Genomic DNA, 18,994 nt, shown 5'->3' with positions numbered 1-18,994 from the left:
ATCGCTGAGACGGAAAGAGATTGTTCCGCTTATGATCTTTTCTTGTTTCTCTTATGTTTAAAGAAATCTTGATTCAGACTAATATGATAAGCAATGGCGTATTGAATTAATGGACATTTCCGTACCGTAGCTCGTGATATCATCATCGAGACAGGCAAGGGTCACGTAATGACCTGTCTCACAAGTTCTATATTCATGTCGACAGTCGCTGAACTTCCGGTTTTCCAATATACAGTCCACGCCAGAAATGCCTATAGGCCTTGCAGTCAAAAACTTGCTACCGAGTGCAGAGCAACATTGCGCATGCCCATCTTGATACCCCATTGACTGACAGGCTATTCGAGCATCCAAATCATTAAAATTCTTGTCACATACGGAGTACCAGCCTGTTCCATTATAGAATTGTAGCTGGCCGTAGTTGGAGAGCTTGGCCGCTCCGGACAGGCGCACTGTACAGGACGAGCAAATAGCATCAGGCATGGACAAACAAAATTTCTTTAAAAGAGCGTTACATTTGCTAAGTGGATTATAAAAATTGAAGAACAGTCTGAAGGAAGTGATAAATAAACCATTAATTAAGTGATGTTTTCTGTTAAAGTCGTCTCCCTAATATTAATGTACCACCGACGTGGCTGTGATGCGGACGGTTTCCCACTTCTATTTGATCACATCGAAATATGAATGCATTCAGTGATACAAGAATGGATTTTGTACTACTCTAAAGAACAATTTACATTTGAACAGAGTATACTTTGCAAGGTGTATACAGATATGGACCTACACGTTGTGACTATGGGTACCGGAGGAGCAATTTACAATATACATTCCTCACTCTAGCGAGAATCGAACACGAGAAACAAATCAGCACCTGGTTAGTCACCGTCTTTCCTTAATACAAATTGTAATTGAAAACTATTTTTTCAAATAATAAAGTCATGTTTATAAAAACTGAAATACGTATATTCCGCTTTTGTATTTTCTATTTATTTCGAGATTTTTCTCCACAGTTTACTGATTCCGGTTTTCTGGCGTTCAAAATAAGGCAACACATATGTGAAGGGAGGTAATTATGTCAAATTTCTTCTCTTAATTCAAATATCTTAGCTTACAATATTATCTGATATGTAGAATAACCATGACAGGATGAGGAAAGGGAATCAAAATACAAATGAAGATTTAAAGAAGGAAGTTACATACAATTTTGTAACATGACATGAGTAAATGTGATATTTTTCTAATAGATATCAATAACTATCTGTATGAATCACACATATGATCTGACAATAAATCTTAAAGTATTTGTTAACCATGTAATAACTTAAACGTGGAAATATCAGTTTGACGTAAAACTTTCGATGACTTTTGAAGAATAATATTTAGGCAAGTGGTATTTACACGTTTGTTAAAAAGAGCCTTTCAATACCAACCGTTACTGTAACATTTGATGCTGACATCATGTTTGTGTGATGAGCATGTTCGTCCCGGATCCTCACCCAAAGACTCGACCATACATTCATAAATGGAAGACTCGTTTCCCATACATGATATAGCACCTATCCATACTGGTCCTTCATCAGGAGACGGGCTGGAGGTTAGATACACACCGTAAGTGTAACCCATCTGACGACATAGTACCGTGGCCTCTGAATTACCAACTGACCAGGCGCACATTGTTCCCCACGTGCCGTTTATCTTGACCTTGACCAGTCCCTCCGATGGTGTTTTACCTCCAACCAAGTCAATATCACGACCAACACTTTCTGAAAATGACATTCAAACGAACAAATGAAATTGGGCATGCACGAAATTTCAATAGAAAATATTTGCCATTTGAAATAAAACTATACGTATTGGCTAAATAGAATCAGCATGAATGACTGACGCTGAAGAATAAAGAAGATACATTATTGTAATTGCAGAAATGATTGTACCTTTATCTACATAGCAGAACACCGCAGCAAACTTCAGTTGCGAACATTTGCCGATATTGCCCCAGTCAAGGTTGCCACACTGGCCCAAGTGTGATTCGGTCCCGTTGCAGGTAAGATTTCTCAACCATCGGATGTCCTTGCTGAAAAGAACCCACTTTTCCTTGTTTTTAGCCACGTAGCTAAATCCACCTAAATACCCAGCCTGCTTACAAATAACATTGGCGTCATTATCGTCAAAACCTTCAGCACAGATATAACCGTCATGGTCAAAGTATCTGACCTGTACACGTCCAAAGTGGTCATTCTCAAGTGACAGACCATAACCTGGAAATATGGAAAGTTATTAGATAAGTATAAGTAACAAGACCACTTCAGTATATTAATTGGTAAATATATCCTAACCTTACTTAGTGCTTCCAAACAAAAAACAATTCTATTTCCGTTTTGGTTATAATTAGTTATAATTATTCGGATGAATTCAACAAACACCTTTATCCACAATGTCGAAAGTACACCTTTTTAAAATTATACAATGTATTAGAAGTATTTAGTGTATACGATGTTGCAGAAAATGTGAATCAGTTTATTACCTAATGAAGGCGTTTTGTCCGAGCATACAACAGATGCGTATGTACCGCTCTCGCAGAAGCCGATACCCTTGTCTGAGGGACAGTCCGCTAAACTGGCCTCTCGACCAGTGCATTGTACGTTAGTCTTAGCCAGCATGAAATCCACGTTCCCGAATGCCGAGCAGCATAGACTGACTCCGACACCATAACCCATGTCCCGACATGCCACTGTGGCATCAAGGTCATCAAATCCGTCACTACACACCATACCGTAGGAACTCTTAGACCAAACCTGGACTCCGCCGTAATCCTCCCCTCCTCCGCTGCTCACTAAGTTAAATACACAATCAATTAAATAGGGGAAACAATTGTTTGTCATACTGATAATTATCATTTATCTTTTCTAACAAATTTGATCAAGGACCATTTCGATAGAACAATTTTCAAATGTCAGAAATGCAGGGATAATAACCTTTAACAAAATTTTTAAATTCGATTACGATAATTATTTAGTTTTTTTTTTACCTGCAATCTGAAATCATTATTTTACTATGAATTATGTTGATTACTAATGAGGCGACATTTTCATTTGTCGATGAATATTACCTGGGCGGTAACAGTAGGCACTTGCGTCATGTCCGTGTTGTTTACAGTAGTATTGGGCATTATTCCAACCCCGACTAGGACACGACAATAGCGATGATTCGGAGCTATCACAGAACATCCCAGACAAATACACAGGACCTGTGCCGGGTCCGTAATATGACTGTTTAAATGACCGACCGTCAGGAAATCCAAGCTGCTTACAAAGAACCCTTGCGTCATACTTAGTCCAGTCGTAGTCACAGATTGTGCCCCATGTCCCATCGTAAGACACTTCCACACGCCCGTAGTGCCGTTTCCCATCCGCCAGTCGTATCTGTACACCTAAAATCAGACAATTTATTAAGTGATGTGGTAATAGTAGATTATCTTTAACTTCTCACACACAGTGTAGCTAGAGTTCAGATCGAAAAAAAAAATAAAACGACCATTTTCGAAAACAAATACGAAAATAAAACTCCTTCAAAATGAACAGCTAAAATGAGCAAAGTATGAGCATGTCCTTCTATCTGATAAATTGCTATTTGCTTACACCTTTGACAGGTATAAAACTACTGCAAACACGGGGAGTTTTGTCAATATCTGCATTGTATCATTTCTCCATGTGTGACCATTAATCATAGATTCCATAAAGACAGTATCTATTAATAATTGCCATTGCAGCAGTTTACGAGAACATCATACATTACCTGTTCCATTGTAGCAGAGGACTCCTGCGTTTTTAATTGACTGTATGCAGTTAAGGGAGATAGAAGTATTGACATTACAATCACTCAGGCGTTTTTCTATACCGCTACACTTGAAGTCAGTAAACCAGACCGGCATCCCACGAGAATAAACTTCTGGGGGTCCTAACACCACACCCCCTGCATATCCGAATGACCGGCACGTGACATTTGCATCACGTTCGTCCCAGCCATCCACACAGACGGTACCATTGATACCATACCTTTCCACCATAACCATACCATGGTAACCATTCGACAAGTAAACCTTTGTACCTGAATCCAAATAAAGGGGATTATATTATACATCGTTATCTACAACAGTCTGTTCCGTTATCCGTACGGATTTGGGAGAAGACTTGTTTGAAGTATCCAATATCGGGATGCCCCTTGCTGTCCTAAAGCTTTAGTAAATACCGCCAAAATAAGATGTTATCAATCCTGGCCATAGCTGTGCCTGATAAAATTATTCTCTTCCACTTCCGGTTTCACGTCTTTTCTGATTCTGTAATCGTTTATCAAATTTCTAACCAAAAAATCCTTATTGTATGGACAGCATAATGACGGTGTTGAATACTATATATTCCTAATCATTATACACCTGCAATATACAGACTAAAACGTAATTTATGTGAAATATATTGATATACTGCTATCTAAGATTGCTTTTCTCTTGAAAAATTTCGTACAGGACCTATTTTGATTTATGTTACCTGGGTCCGCATCAGTCTTGGTACAGAGGATGCTAGCGTAGTTGTATGAAGGAGACACGCAGATTCCTTGGCTGTCACTTGAACAATCTCGAAGAGAGCTTTCTGATCCATTACACTTAGTATTCGATACGTAAGTCAGTGAGTTGATAGAACCGAACGACCCTGGTGCTAGAACTTGTGCTGAACTAAATCCGATCTCTCGACAAACTACATCTGCCTCACTCTGATGGAACCCATCTGCGCAGACGCTAACCCAGTGCGTCTTATTGGTCAGTATCATCTCGACCCTTCCAGCCAGAAATGTTAGTGTGCTCTTCCCGCCAACGATACGAACTGAAGAAAAGACACATTTTCAGTTGCGAGGTGTTAATAAAGTTTCCTGTAGGCATATACCAATTTAGAATGTTTTTTTTTCCTGAACGAAATCGCTTCTAGTGATTGTGTTCATGTTCTGATCTTTATTTGTCCATAGGAATAGTCCCCATTTACAGGTCGTGACAAACTTGATATCTTACCGTTACCAAAGCAGTAGACTCCGACCGACTGGTACCCAGCTCCACAAGTCTGTCTGTCCGGAGAACGCCATCCACTAGACAGACACTCGATAAGCGATGCCTCAGTACCAGTACAAAACACGTCGGATAGAAACACCTCACCGGTTCCCGGAGTTACTCTGAAAAATGATGATACAGAGACACAAAGTTAGACACAGAAACACCTCGCCGGTCCCCGGAGTTACTCTGGAAAATGACGATACAGAGACACAAAGTTAGACACAGAAACACCTCGCCGGTTCCCGGAGTTACTCTGGAAAATGACGATAGAGAAACATGATCCAAAGTTAGACACAGAAACACATAGCCGGTACCCGGACTCACGCTAAATCATCCTTTATCATCTACACTTCTTCAGGGAGGGTGGCTAAATTAAGGCATCATCATACACTAACGAACACGTTAATTGTCCTAAATTACAATACATTTTCAGTCACTTTTCCATTTATAGGTTGGATCAATAAACTGTACAACTATTCTAACTTTTAAAAGATAAAAGGTGATAGACACTGCTCGCGAACTGGTAGTTCCCAAGGTTTGCCGTAACCTGCATACCAAGTTTTAATATACACGTGTACTTGACATTGTTTTAAAGTCATCTGATATATCAAAATTATGAAATAGATTAAAGTACGGGACTAGTGCAACTCTACATCTAGATTTCTTACTTTTTCTCTATCAATTATGATTTTCCTTAATCGCCTCTGAAGCTAATCTGTGATGTCAACGGCATAAATTTTGAAGCCTAGGAAGCGACTGAGAAATATCCAAAGTGATTAAAATAAAAACATAAAATATAGACGTGGAGAAGTGTTAGTCCCATAATTTAATATATTTCGTAACAATTGATAATTCCAGAAGAACATCAAGTGCATGTGTATATTCTAAACCGTGCCTCTATTCCAATAAATTAAAAAGTGGCAAGCAGGTCATGGCAAACTTCAAGGACTAAACGTGCCCACAGTAGTGTCTACTACCTGCAATATCGAAGATTTACATTAGCCGCATCAGTAAACGACACATTTCAATATACGTGTAAATTAAGAGTAAGTCTAGAGCTAGATAATGAATCACATCCGTAAAAGCATACAGTCTGTACCATTCTCTTGCAAAGCTAGACTTATCTCGGACACAACGTACTCGTATGGTTCCCCGCTGACGAAACCAAGCTCCTTGCAAACTACCTCAGCTTCGTTCTGGCCCCAGCTTCTATCACACACCGTGCCCTCTTCGTCATCTATAGTTACTGCAACTCGTCCAAAGTAATGATCTCCGCCAACTAGTTTCACCTTTAAATCTGATGAAAATAACGACAGCAATGTTTTAGTGCGAAATCTACTGAAAACTGAAATCAGTTTAACACTAATTGCCATAAAACTGCCATGTGACGATACGAATATATATTCAGTTTAAGAGATAGTATGATAGGAAATGATAATACGATTATCATTGTAAGCACTCATATATCAGTTACTGCCATTCATTACAACAAAAGATCATTCATTTGGTCATATTCAATGGCGCGATGACAAGCAATGAAATAATCTGGAATTTTCATTGCTTGTAAATCAGGAATTTGAAAAAAAAATGCATTTCTTGACTGAGGAGTCGCAAAATCACATTATAAACATATCATCATTTCAATAGAAGCACGCTCCCAAATCATAGTCAATCAAACTAGGGCAAATTTTTAACAAAAGAAAGATTTATATGGAGACTCCTGAAAACAAGTACGAGGAGGACCAGGTAGTGCGGAAGAGTGAGCGTTTTCTGCCTTATGGACGACACCCTCCTAGTAAACCTTCGTCAAACCATATAAGTAATGCCATGTTCCCAAATAAGAATATTTTATACAATAACGGAAACAATAGGCAAATTAACGAGCATCAAATGCGTCCAGCTTTATCAAAGTTGTTGCAATGAAAAATGGACGTTAATTCTTACCGTACTGGTTGTAACAGACGGCCCCAGCAACCGTGTTACTGTAGCAGATTCCCGTTTCTTCCATACACTCAGTTAACGAAGACTCCGTCCCCTTGCACAGGAAGTCCGTTACTACGATTGGCACCCGCTGGTCACGGTGGTAATTGGTGGCCCGCCCACCTTTGTAACCAAGACTACGACATAGCACGTCAGCATTAGTATCCAGCCAGAAAGAGGAACAAACATGTCCCGCCACATTGTAACGTGACACGGAGACCCGACCATAACTCGGTTTCCCTGGCTCGCGTGACTGGAGTGAGATTACCGGGTCTGAAATCAGTTCATGAAACATACGTATATTAGCCAAAAACAAAATATGATATCCGTTCAGTACGTATCGATTATAATCATATACACACTTTTTATAAAATAGTTATAAATAAAGCGTTGTCATCTAACACAATAAAATATGTAAAAGTATCGCATTTAATAGAGGCACATTAAAGACATTCAGTCAAATTATCATGAAGTTAAACGAAGTTATTACAATAGCATATGTGATGATCGATCTGTCATAAGTGTGATACCTTTTGATGTTGATCCATTAAAACAGGAAATGACAGCGTATCCATGATAACTGTTGGGGCAGTTGGCGCCCTTGTTGTAGGGGCAGTCGAAAATTGTTTTCTCGTCACCAGTACAGTTGATACCTGCCCTGATAATCTTGAAGTAAAACTTTCCGTACCCTCCCTGCGGCAGGGCTTTTCCGTCTTCGTATCCAAGCATACCACATGCAACTCTGGCGCTGACGTCATTGAACCCTGCTCCACAGAGGCCAAACCACGACCCATTCTGATAGACCTCTACAAACCCAACTGATTCCGACATCTGACGACCGAGACGAACTAAAGTGAAGATATGGTCAGAATTTGTCTGATTACACAGAAAGTGAAGAATTTGTTATTCGCTTATTATTCCATTACAAAATCCAAACTTAGAATGCATTCTTATTCTACATGTGTAGCTGGCTTACACAAAATGCGATGATGTTTCTTTTTTTTAATTTTTGTCACAGATTAAAACTTTTTTCTTTGAAAAGCCATAACAGTACCCTACTCGCCAACCAAAAGTAATGGACTAGGACGTTTTATTTAAGTAAAATGGTGATATCACTCTCTAAAATGTTCCGAGAGAGACAATGAATTGAATTAATTCGGAGTTATCTCTCTTTACCTGACACTGATCTGAAAGCATTCTACTCACTGTGTCTGTAACACTCGACGCCGACATCTAGCGCATGAGATCGACACTCTGGGTCCGGATCTTCATCCCATCCAGTATTGTTACACATCAGTAGGGATTTCTCCGTACCCTTACAAGTCACCGAGGACATGTAGATCTTGCCCTGGCCCTTCGGGACACTGGCAAGGGTATGTCCATCCGCAAACCCCTGCTGTCTGCACAAAACAGCTGCTTCCTTGTCTGTCCATCCGTCTGTACCGCAAATTGTTCCTACCTTACCATCGTAATTGATGTCCACACGTCCAATGTGTGTGTCCGTGATACTAATTTTAGGCGCTGTAATAGAGTTATTAGTATAATTGCAAGAGGTCATCTATCAGTCTTGGTTACTAGGTGCTTCACAACAAACATCTTTTAGATTTTTGGTTGAAATTGAATAAAAAAGAGATGTAAAATGGAATTTAACATCATTGACCTCGGTGTTTTCCCAGAGTTTATGTTAACCAATAGCAATTACCGCAGCCCTTTATCAGTAAGAACAATTAATTGTATGGAAAAGAATTGCTGGCCAGCGGTGGCTTGTTAATGTCACTCGCCTGAACATACGTCTGTGCGGTTGCCGAATCAGAAAATGATTGAGTTCTGTAGTTGTTACCTGACTGTTTGTAGCAGAGCACGGATGCAGCCTTACAGTTGAACACTGGCGTCCACACACCCTGATCATTTTCGAGACAAGCTTCCAAAGATGTGTCGGTGATTTTACAATTGCGATGCAAATGCCAGCCGATTTTGTCCTCCGTGATGTTGGTCCCGTAAACCACCCCGCCAGCAAAGCCTTGTCGGGTGCAGGCAAGTCCTGCTTCCGTCGGACCCCAGTCATGATAACACACATGACCCCATTCCCCTAGGTGGCGCACTTCTACTCTACCGTAATGGCCGTTCGATATTCTCATATCGAATGCTGAAGAAGAATATTATATTTTGTATTTGCTTTCTCGTTTATCGTTTTAAAATAATTCAAAAATCTTGATATGAATATCAGCTGGAAACAGTGGCTAGAAGGCATCATGATGAAGTTTCCATTTGTCAGTTAAATTAATATCCATGCTATTTGGTAGTTGTGATTATACTTATCTGAAAATAAGCGAATATAGGAGCATGAAAGTACATTATACCCAGACTTGTTTCCTTTTGACATTTGGTACTACCTCTCAATATCGAGCCGCCGATTTAACCATATGCGTAATGTATTTGTTCCTAATCACATTCGTAGCCATGGAAATTTACTTATGAAACATAATATATCTTAGTAAAGTTTAAGACATGAATTCTCGCTCTTAGGATCACAAGTACAATATCTGAGACTTAACAACTTCAAAGTGGTTAGAAACAGAGATCGATTCACATGTTGACTTCGGGAATAAACTTAAATACCAGGATTTATGTTTCTCGAGATGAAGTTCGTTGTAGGTGAGTATAATTCTTTGTTTCGTTGTTACTTCCCCTGATCTTTTTTTGAGAACGTTACATTACATGAAAGATATTTACACAATATGCGTTTTCGACAAAGAAAAGACTCAAAACCCTTTTCCAAATCACTTTGGGTCTTTCTTGAATCCCAATGTATCTATACCATAATTTTAATTTTTAAATTTGTTTTGTTTTATTTTCATTTGATTAGAATCATATTCTATTTACAGGGCCGTACTTTCAAGTAATTGTCGTATTTCTGTTAAGGTATTTTTTGTATGAACGGTGTTTTTGGCTTACTGTTATTAACCATATCCAGCGTTGTGTTATAACAGATCACACCAGCCATGAAGTTATGATGACATGTGGACGATGAGAACTTCCTCCTCTCACAGTCTAACAGTGTTGTTTCGTTCCCTAGACATGTGAAGTTGTAATAAGCTTTCTTGTACAGTATCCAGATCTCATATTCCGGAGAATCCTTGGACACGTTTGATAATGCCTTTCCCGAAGTATATCCGAGTTGTCGGCATACCACTCCAGCGTCCGTATTGTCCCACGACCGATCACTGCATACTTCCGCCCAGCGATGGTCCGAAAAAATCTCCACTGATCCAACGTTATGTTGTAATTTGGCATTGGTCAGTCGAACTGGAACGGTATAAAAAGCATGTTGTTTTGTGACGTAAAATCATATATATACTAAGTATAAGTTCAAAGTGTTATTAAGTTGCCAATGAAATGATTTCTTATGTTTTAAAACCATTCTAAACCAACATTTTAAGCAAAATGTGTCTGCAATTAGATATTTCGTATTGTTTATACATGTTTAGCATTTTAACGGTAAACAATGGTGTAATATAACTTTTATCATATTAACATATTATAATTTATGTATTATTCATGTCCATTCGAATCAAACTCTCACCAAATAAATCAACTTCCTCACAACCAACCTAGACTGTATGGCAGACATCCGAAATTTTTTAAGAATAATGAAAAATTAATTTAGTTGTGTTCCGTATTTTGTGTTTAATTTTCTTCCTTGTGACACAAAAAAAAAATAAAAAAACATGTAAAAGTCAGGAGAAGCTTGTTCACCGGCTTATCACTGATAAATGTATCATTATCCAATATTCCAATGCCACATATGGATAGGAAAGAGGGGAGGAGGTAAATATATTTGTCTCTACATATTATTTATGGTAACCATTTAAGAGCTTCATTACTCGCTCGTCTCCGGCAACTGTGTAACTGTTTAATTACCTACTCTGTATTTATGGTGAGCAATGATATGGTTACCAAATTACTTGTTAACAAATATGTGTAATTACCATAGCACGGTGATCAGTGGCGAAATTATCGAAATTAAACTTTTATATAGATTTATATGTAAATACCTACGTTCAATTTGATAATGTCCAACGATTAACTCGCCTATAAACGATATTTTACGTTACGCATGGTTTGTACAATACAGGTATCTAGTTCAAAATTACGTAAATTAAGATGTCTCGTTATTGTGTTAAGAATAGTCGTTAGTGACAATGCCTTACGCCTGTGATATATCACAACACGTACCTCTGAGCTGAGAGAAAGGTTAATAGTTAGTGAGAGCAATAAGGTAGACCTAAAGTTCGTTTAATTTTATAACCCAATAATAGTCGTAATTGAACCATATAACACACGTTTATAAATATTTAATGTATATTAGTAGGTATAATTACACGACATGAGGTCAAATTGGTGTGATGTATATTACATATGATGTGATGTATAGATGTGGGCGCTGTGTATTCACCGTAATGGAAACTAGGTAACTATATTTAGACTGATCACTGAAATCCACGATAAATTCTTTATATATTTCTTTTCATAATTAAAATTTTATTTATTTATTTATCTTCTTCCCTGTATTTTTTGTATTCATTTTTTCATTTTTGTTTTACACTTTACACATTTTTTTCTGTAGTTTGCATAGATATTTAGTTATTTTGTTAATCTATAAACCAGATCGAATTATGAAACTTATTAATATTTATCAATATGAATAACAAGAAGAGGAGTTTTCTAAGTATATACGTGTAACATGATAATTCCCTATTCACTATGCTAATTAATGAGTGAGTGTGTTGGTGTGTGGATGGGAACATTTTTGTTAAATTGTTCATTCCTATATGTATTATAAGTTGTTTTGAACTGTTGAACTGCAAGGCTCAATCAAATCTACGCGTACACGTGTATAAGCTGCACGTGTAGATGTACAGATCCTGCTTAAATAAGCATAACATTGAAATTGAGTAGTTCATGAATTCAATACCTACGTACAAAGGTGTATGTGTAGTTTTATAGATGTAGAATGAATGTTATTGATAATTTGATAGATATATATATTTGGGCGTGATCAACGCCCCCTTGAATCTGGAGGACAGCACACATGATTTATCAATTGTACAACCGTAATGATCTTGTTTACTCTTGTCCTTATCCTCGCCATTGATAATTATATTCCAAATAACATTTAAGGTCAAATTTTAGAATTTTTGATACTATTTTTGTAACTTATCATGATATTGTTTCATTGTAACGACGTTGTCAACGAAATAGACGCCTTTTAAAAATAGCCAATTTATAGTATAAACGATAATATGCATATCTAATAGATGAATATGCACGAGCGAATAACATATCAGAGTTATTTTATTCGCATGTCACACATGATGAAGTATTTACATTAATTACTTATACGTCACAGCGTATTTACTGCTATTGTATCCAGAAATTAAATATATTTATCAATCAATGAATATGAAAGGAATTTAGTATACAATTTACTTGTGTTAACAAGGTGAGGATGAGTTTAAAAATCGACATGAATCCAAGTGATTGAAGGTTAACGTTTTAGTAATATGAATAGCGATTCATTCCAGCTTCCTATCTTTATCATTGCCCGAGTTTGGAAATTGACTCGTCATTCTGTCTAGTTTTAGATTTATCACAATCTACTTAGACATAAGTTACTGCCGTGCGCCCAACTCCATAGGTAACCTAGTTTTGCCTAGATCAATTTTCAAACCTTCTGAGATTTCCATTAGCCCATCTGTCTCTATTGTAACTTAACGAAGTCTTGCTCAAGTGTATAATTATCAGTGAAGCAAGAGATCTCAGATTTTAATAAATTACTCCGACATAAATTGTTACTCATGTCTTCGAGCTCAACGCTGTATGTTCTACAGCAAGTCTTCATTCTTTTGAAATTTTTGCTTAAATGATATGATCAATCATATAACCTTTATATTCTATATATCTGTTCAAGTGTGTGTGAATTATGAAAATGGACTAGTGCAACCCCTCCCCCTTACAAGATTTTGAAAATTCTCTGATCACTCTAGAATTTTCTCAGTCACCTCCGACGTTTAAGATTTAGACCCTCTACATCCCTGACTAGTCCTGAAAGTACGAAACAGCTGAACTATGCAGTTTAATTCATTGTTTATTTCTACTATGTCTTATCCGAATTTGCATTAAATTAGTGTCCTTTGTACTTGTACTTTTCTGCTTCAAAATGGTTAATTTGATTCCTCTAACTTTAAATATAACTGTATTTTCCTTTAGTGCCCGCCTCTTTACGAAAATCATTAATACAACAAATTCTAAATACCTTTGTCTTCGAAACAGGAGACTCCAGCGTCCTCTTGGTGGTTACAGTTATTCTGACCCCATGGGTTTGTTCGACAGTCAAGGAGTGATTCCTCGGATCCATTGCATATTACCTCGTCCAATACTATCTGTTGATCCGGTTTTCCAGGTCCGAAGTAAGCTAGAGGGTGAGCCATCTGCCACAATATAATACATTATTATCACTTACAACCGCTTTAACACAGTCGAGTAAATCTCATTCATTCAGGTTTTATCAAGTAAAAGTTATCACACAAAATATATTTTAAAAAATATCGAATTTCAACAGCAAAGCTGATATAAGTGTATTGGTTACAGGTAATTGTGTTGATCATAGGGGCCTTGCTTAAGAAAGACAGATTAATAAAGCTTGACAAATATGTGCGTAATTGTATGTAAGACATAAAGTAAGCAGTTAATAAGATGGACATTTAGTCACAGATAAAACATCTCCTTTTTATATTGTAGTCTGAACCGCAGTAAATTTTCAAAAATGTTAGATATGGTGTGCAGGGAAACGGCAAAATATCTCACAAAACTAAACCATAAATTTTACAACTAACATCGACTCGTTCATGCTGGATACTATAATATCATCAGTACTTACACCCCATGATAATCCTAGCTGCCGACACACCACGTCTGCAGCAGCGCCATCCCAGAAGTCATCACATACTGTCCCCCACGTGAGGTTGTCCTTGGAAACTTCCACGCGACCGTTGGTATGGTCGGATCCGTCTCGTAATCTCAAATATAACACTAGAATAGGAAGACAGAGATAATTGCGTACAGAAGACGGACACAGACAATATTACAGTGTATTTAGTAACAACACATTCAACAGAACGAATCATACTTCATGACAAATGATAACATATCATTTATTCATTTATACTCTTCCATGAGTCTCCGTGTAAAGCTTTCCTTTGTTTATATGTTGACCTAGTTTAATTGAATTTGATTTTAGGTTGCGGTTTTCTTGGTAATTCCCCATTGTTTTATTGAGATACATGTATATGACAACAGCCAAAATGGAGTGTGTTATATCTATATTTGATATGTCAAGAGACTTGTAAACTTCTCTTTGCACATACTTCAGAAAAGATACCGATAGACAAAATTGTTTCATATTTGTTACAATGTATATAAAGGTATATTTCCTATTCAGAAACTGAGTGGACAACAAGTGAAGACAGAAAATGAAAAAAAAAAAAATCTTGACAGTTTTCATATAAGACTAAAGGTCATTGTATATGTTGAGTGTGACAAACACTGTGCAACAGAAGACCATTTCAAATTCTGAAGAAGGTTGACGCGGTACCAGACAATACACACTCAGTGAACTTTAGCATGTACCAGATGTCTTGCATTTTCTATCATTACAATACACAACAGAGACTAATCATGACTTTACAGAATTTTACAATGGTACGCATTAGTCGCCTCTATCGACATACAGACATACATGATCCCTGTTCGCACGAGCTACAACCCATTAATTTTGCTCTCGTGTTATTCGTTATTGTGTTATCATTCCATATCATTTTACTGATCAAATTAAGTAAGATGATAACACAGTGTAGCATCCGACCTTAACCTACCAGTTTCGTTATTAACCATTGTGATAATAAAAGGATTGAATATTTGACTCTAAATATATACAAGTGATATGCATACTTGTATGTTTTTTCTCTTTTAATTTATTCCATTTATAACAACAACGTTCCTTTGTCTAAAGAGTGGTGTCGCGTCATAATTATTTTGCGCAACGGTGTAACAGTTTTTGGCATAAAATAAGAAGGGCGAATACATGTTGAGAAAGAATGGCGACTTACAAACTTAAGATACAGGAAAGTCCATACGTTTGGTTTCATATCAGCACAAAATTGAAATAATAGTAATGTAATAAACAGAATAATATAATAGCAATGTAAAAAAAAATATCTCTATGTATTTATCAGTTTAACGCCAACATGGCTCCGCCTATTGTTGATAACTAATGTTCAGGTTCTGTTGGTGTCTCTGCCTCGCATTTAATTTGAAACTATATAATGTGGTTTTGTACGTGATGCAGACAGTGAACACAAGGAAGTAGTCAACACTAGAATATGTATATGTATATATGTTCACTACATGTTGACAGTGTGTAAAATCTAGAACAGTATATTACATGATCCACGTCTATGTTTACCGACCCGAGGCTATCCTTTAATCACTGTAGGATAAAGTTTGATTTGTGCCTTCCGGTAGTTAGAAGATTAGCACAGTTGTATTTTCATGTTATAATGATGGAGTTTTTTTTATTTTTATAACAGAAATTGAATTAAAACTGAACTCAACAAATATACAATGAAATTAGTGCACAGAACTGTCGAAATTGAATGTGATTGTAAAATAAAATCTGATATGAAACTAAAATAAATTTAGGGTACTTTTTATCACATAGCATACAAAAGATTTGACATTCTTTTTTAACTCAAAGTGTGGAGAACAAATATCAAACGAAGGCAGCCATTTTGTTGCAACATATTTAATTCAAGACATAACGACATTGGTCATGTTATGATATCAAAGTCGATTTCTGACTGGCGTAGCCAATTAAATTCGTGCAAGGGTATATTAAAATGATGATATATACGTATAAAAATACAAGGGCGAAGTAACGTGACAACGAACTTATTAAGAGATGAATCGTCATACTTTGGATGATGCCAAATGTAGGTAGCTATTAATTGGAAACATGTTCTCACATTTTTGGTTTTTCCCCCATTGATATCACTTGAGTGTATCATTCAATTTGCAACCTCTAGATAAGTATAATTTAGCAACTCAAAATACCAAGATATGATCGTATTGACCGAAGACCTAGTTCGATGTTGGCATGTTTTTGTCTTGGGTCAATAAACCAATAGATTTACTGAAGTAACTATTGTCATATTTGAATACTAAAATGCGTATACATTCTTTATCGCTTGGTCGTGCTTCACAGACTCTTATCACAATAACATTACCACATCAAGTAATATCTTAATTATGGTTAATATAATCTGCAGATTAATTGGGTGTTGATCTAAATCCGCGTATTTTTTTAATAAGTCTATTTGTTGGATAAAAAGAGATATGTGAAATAGTTGGAAGTGAAGATTATTACTAAATAACACGATCACTATCATTCAATGCATGAACGGGACGACTACAACAGTGTGTGTGTGTGTGTGTGTGTGTGTGAGGGTGTGTGTGTGTGTGAGGGTGAGTGTGTGTGTGTGCGTGTGTGTGTGTGTGTGTGTGTGTGTGTGTGTGTGTGTGTGTGTGTGTGTGTGTGTGTGTGTGTGTGTGTGTGTGTGTGTGTGTGTGTGTGTGTGTGTGTGTGTGTGTGTGTGTGTGTGTGTGTGTGTGTGTGTGAGGGTGTGTGTGTGGGTTGGTGGGTTGGTGTATACTTGTAAACGACAAAGTGTCTCTTTTTCAGGAAAACAGTTTCACTGTCTCAGATTTAGATCTAGTGTGTCAGTGCAAATTTAGTCTTTCTTGGGTATCAGTGATTATATTTAAATAATTAATCCCAATTTCCTGGGTTAGTATATTACGCTGAGTACATGACAGTCCCAGTTTGTTCTTCTGTGGAAACGCGACCTCAACAAGCAATGTAACACAGAACATTACTAGGGTCAGTGATGGGGACAGTATTCTTCTTAATATTCGTACCAAATACATTCTTGACGGTTTCTTACAGAATAATTTACAAGCCAATTAAGATTAAAAACAAAAACCTAGAACATTCATCGCGTCCCTTTCGGACATTGATTGGATTCCACCCCCTGCTGAGCAACAAAGCCTAGGAAGAATCTGAGTCTGGCGTGACAATCGGATCGACTGCGAGAGTAGTGTGGCGGAGGGTTGTTGAGGTGAGGTACACTGACAGAAATACCAACAATCCACGTTTGGAAAGACAGATCAGTATAGCCTTAGACAAGGCCTAAAATTGAATGTAATTAGTAGTGTTTTTAAACATCCGTTGTTGCTAAAGATAACGCCTGTATTCCACCACCTGGGGGACAGTCTAGTGTCTGTACACACACACATCCTATCACACGTTCGTGACCTCGTCAGATCGTACTTGATATAAGCAATGCTTTACTCGACATGAATCATTGTCACAGCATTCCTTGGCATGCAGTGGTGATGTCTAGGAGATTTTTTTACCTCCTCCGCATTACAATGTGGTAAACATCTGCTTTACCTATAGATATTAACATACCGTTTAGAAATACAAAAATGAAGATAAATGATATGGACCAACAGAGTCATAGCCAAAACTCAAATTCAATAAAACTAGGGCAAAATATACAAAACAAAACAAAAAAATACAAAACAAAGGGAACATTTATTCCGAAACTCCTGAAGACATATAAGGAGATAAGATCAGGTTTTATTGATCTAAACAACGTGCACTTCAGTTGATAACATTCCTGAATATGTTGTAAATATATGGAAAGGTATCTAGTACGGAACTACAAATAAAGCTGCGTTGTCCTTCAAGATTATCATCTGTGATGCTTATGATGCACTTGTAAAATCCAGAAAGATTGTTAAGGCAGTAAAATTCAGAGTCAGCAAATGTTTAAAGCTCGGAAGCTGATGAAATCAGTTCGGTTACAATATGTTTTATTTGGTAAAGGTATGAATTCCCAAATTTTCTCCATAATTAAATCATTTTCGTATATCTCATGATATTATTAGAAAGTACATATTGTATACACGTGTATATGCTGATCGATGCCACTTTTCGAATGAATCAAAATGTGGCATGCATCCTACTTCAGAACTTAGATGAATATAAATGATGGCTCGATATTATTCGTTTCACACAGTAAATGACGTTAACGTAACGTTGACCGGTCTTGTTAGCCAACAATATGAAAACATCAAAGTGGTAGGTTTGATAACACTGGAATAAAAATAAAATAGCCGATAGAAAGAAAATACGTTTTAAAAAATATCAATTAATCTTCAAAAGAGGCGTATCAGCCTATGATTGGTCAGTTTTTTTTCACCTGGATCCAATCAAATTACTTCGTTTGTGCTTTAATCCTTTTCATGGCATGTTCCGGGGTTGCAGAGAGCGAAAAGGATCGTAGCCCTGGGGTATCGGGGATGCATAAGGGTGGACGCTTAGACCTTTATTCATGATATTAGATATCAATGTCTAAAGTTCAGAGGCCTCTTACGAATATACAAGGCAGACATTGGATGTCTTTGTTATATCTGATTTGTAGGACACTCTCGTAAACAAAACAACAAAAAATATACTAACATGCCAATCTAAAATCCTATGAAAGTAAAGCCAAATATGAACAAACGAAGAATTTACTCGGCATTTTCTGACAGAAGCAAATGAGCCAAGGTGTTCCTGAAGGGTTTATTGACGATACCGCCATGTATAACCTTAGTTAATCCCTGTAAGTAAGGACTCTTTTCCAAATGAAAACAACATTAAAACCGACGTTCGTTTACTTTTGGTTCAAGGCAAACTCAGTGTCAGGAAGCAAACAATGGGAAGGAGTGTTTCAGAGTTTACAAAAAGGAAAC

At 37.0% G+C, this 18,994-nt stretch overlaps 1 protein-coding gene across 1 annotated transcript in view; it reads right to left on the bottom strand.

Moving 5' to 3' along the window:
* Positions 1–18,994, bottom strand: part of LOC132560166 (deleted in malignant brain tumors 1 protein-like) — a 42,057-nt gene that overhangs the window by 9,415 nt on the left and 13,648 nt on the right. The window contains exons 2-17 of the mRNA XM_060224817.1: positions 14,016–14,167; positions 13,392–13,566; positions 10,031–10,381; positions 8,916–9,221; positions 8,282–8,596; positions 7,606–7,923; positions 7,040–7,348; positions 6,236–6,392; positions 5,057–5,214; positions 4,542–4,874; positions 3,793–4,104; positions 3,107–3,427; positions 2,522–2,830; positions 1,932–2,255; positions 1,428–1,760; positions 126–449 (exon numbers count right to left, since the gene is read on the bottom strand). Coding sequence (XP_060080800.1) covers positions 126–449; positions 1,428–1,760; positions 1,932–2,255; positions 2,522–2,830; positions 3,107–3,427; positions 3,793–4,104; positions 4,542–4,874; positions 5,057–5,214; positions 6,236–6,392; positions 7,040–7,348; positions 7,606–7,923; positions 8,282–8,596; positions 8,916–9,221; positions 10,031–10,381; positions 13,392–13,566; positions 14,016–14,167 — 4,497 coding nt within the window. The remainder of the gene's footprint in view (positions 1–125; positions 450–1,427; positions 1,761–1,931; positions 2,256–2,521; positions 2,831–3,106; positions 3,428–3,792; positions 4,105–4,541; positions 4,875–5,056; positions 5,215–6,235; positions 6,393–7,039; positions 7,349–7,605; positions 7,924–8,281; positions 8,597–8,915; positions 9,222–10,030; positions 10,382–13,391; positions 13,567–14,015; positions 14,168–18,994) is intronic.

This window comes from Ylistrum balloti, unplaced genomic scaffold (assembly GCF_031769215.1).
Source record: "Ylistrum balloti isolate Yb309-2 unplaced genomic scaffold, AGI_CSIRO_Ybal_v1 Utg371024, whole genome shotgun sequence".
Classification (NCBI taxonomy): domain Eukaryota; kingdom Metazoa; phylum Mollusca; class Bivalvia; order Pectinida; family Pectinidae; genus Ylistrum; species Ylistrum balloti.
Note: the sequence above shows the minus strand (reverse complement) of the source record. Positions and strands in the feature narration are given on the sequence as shown.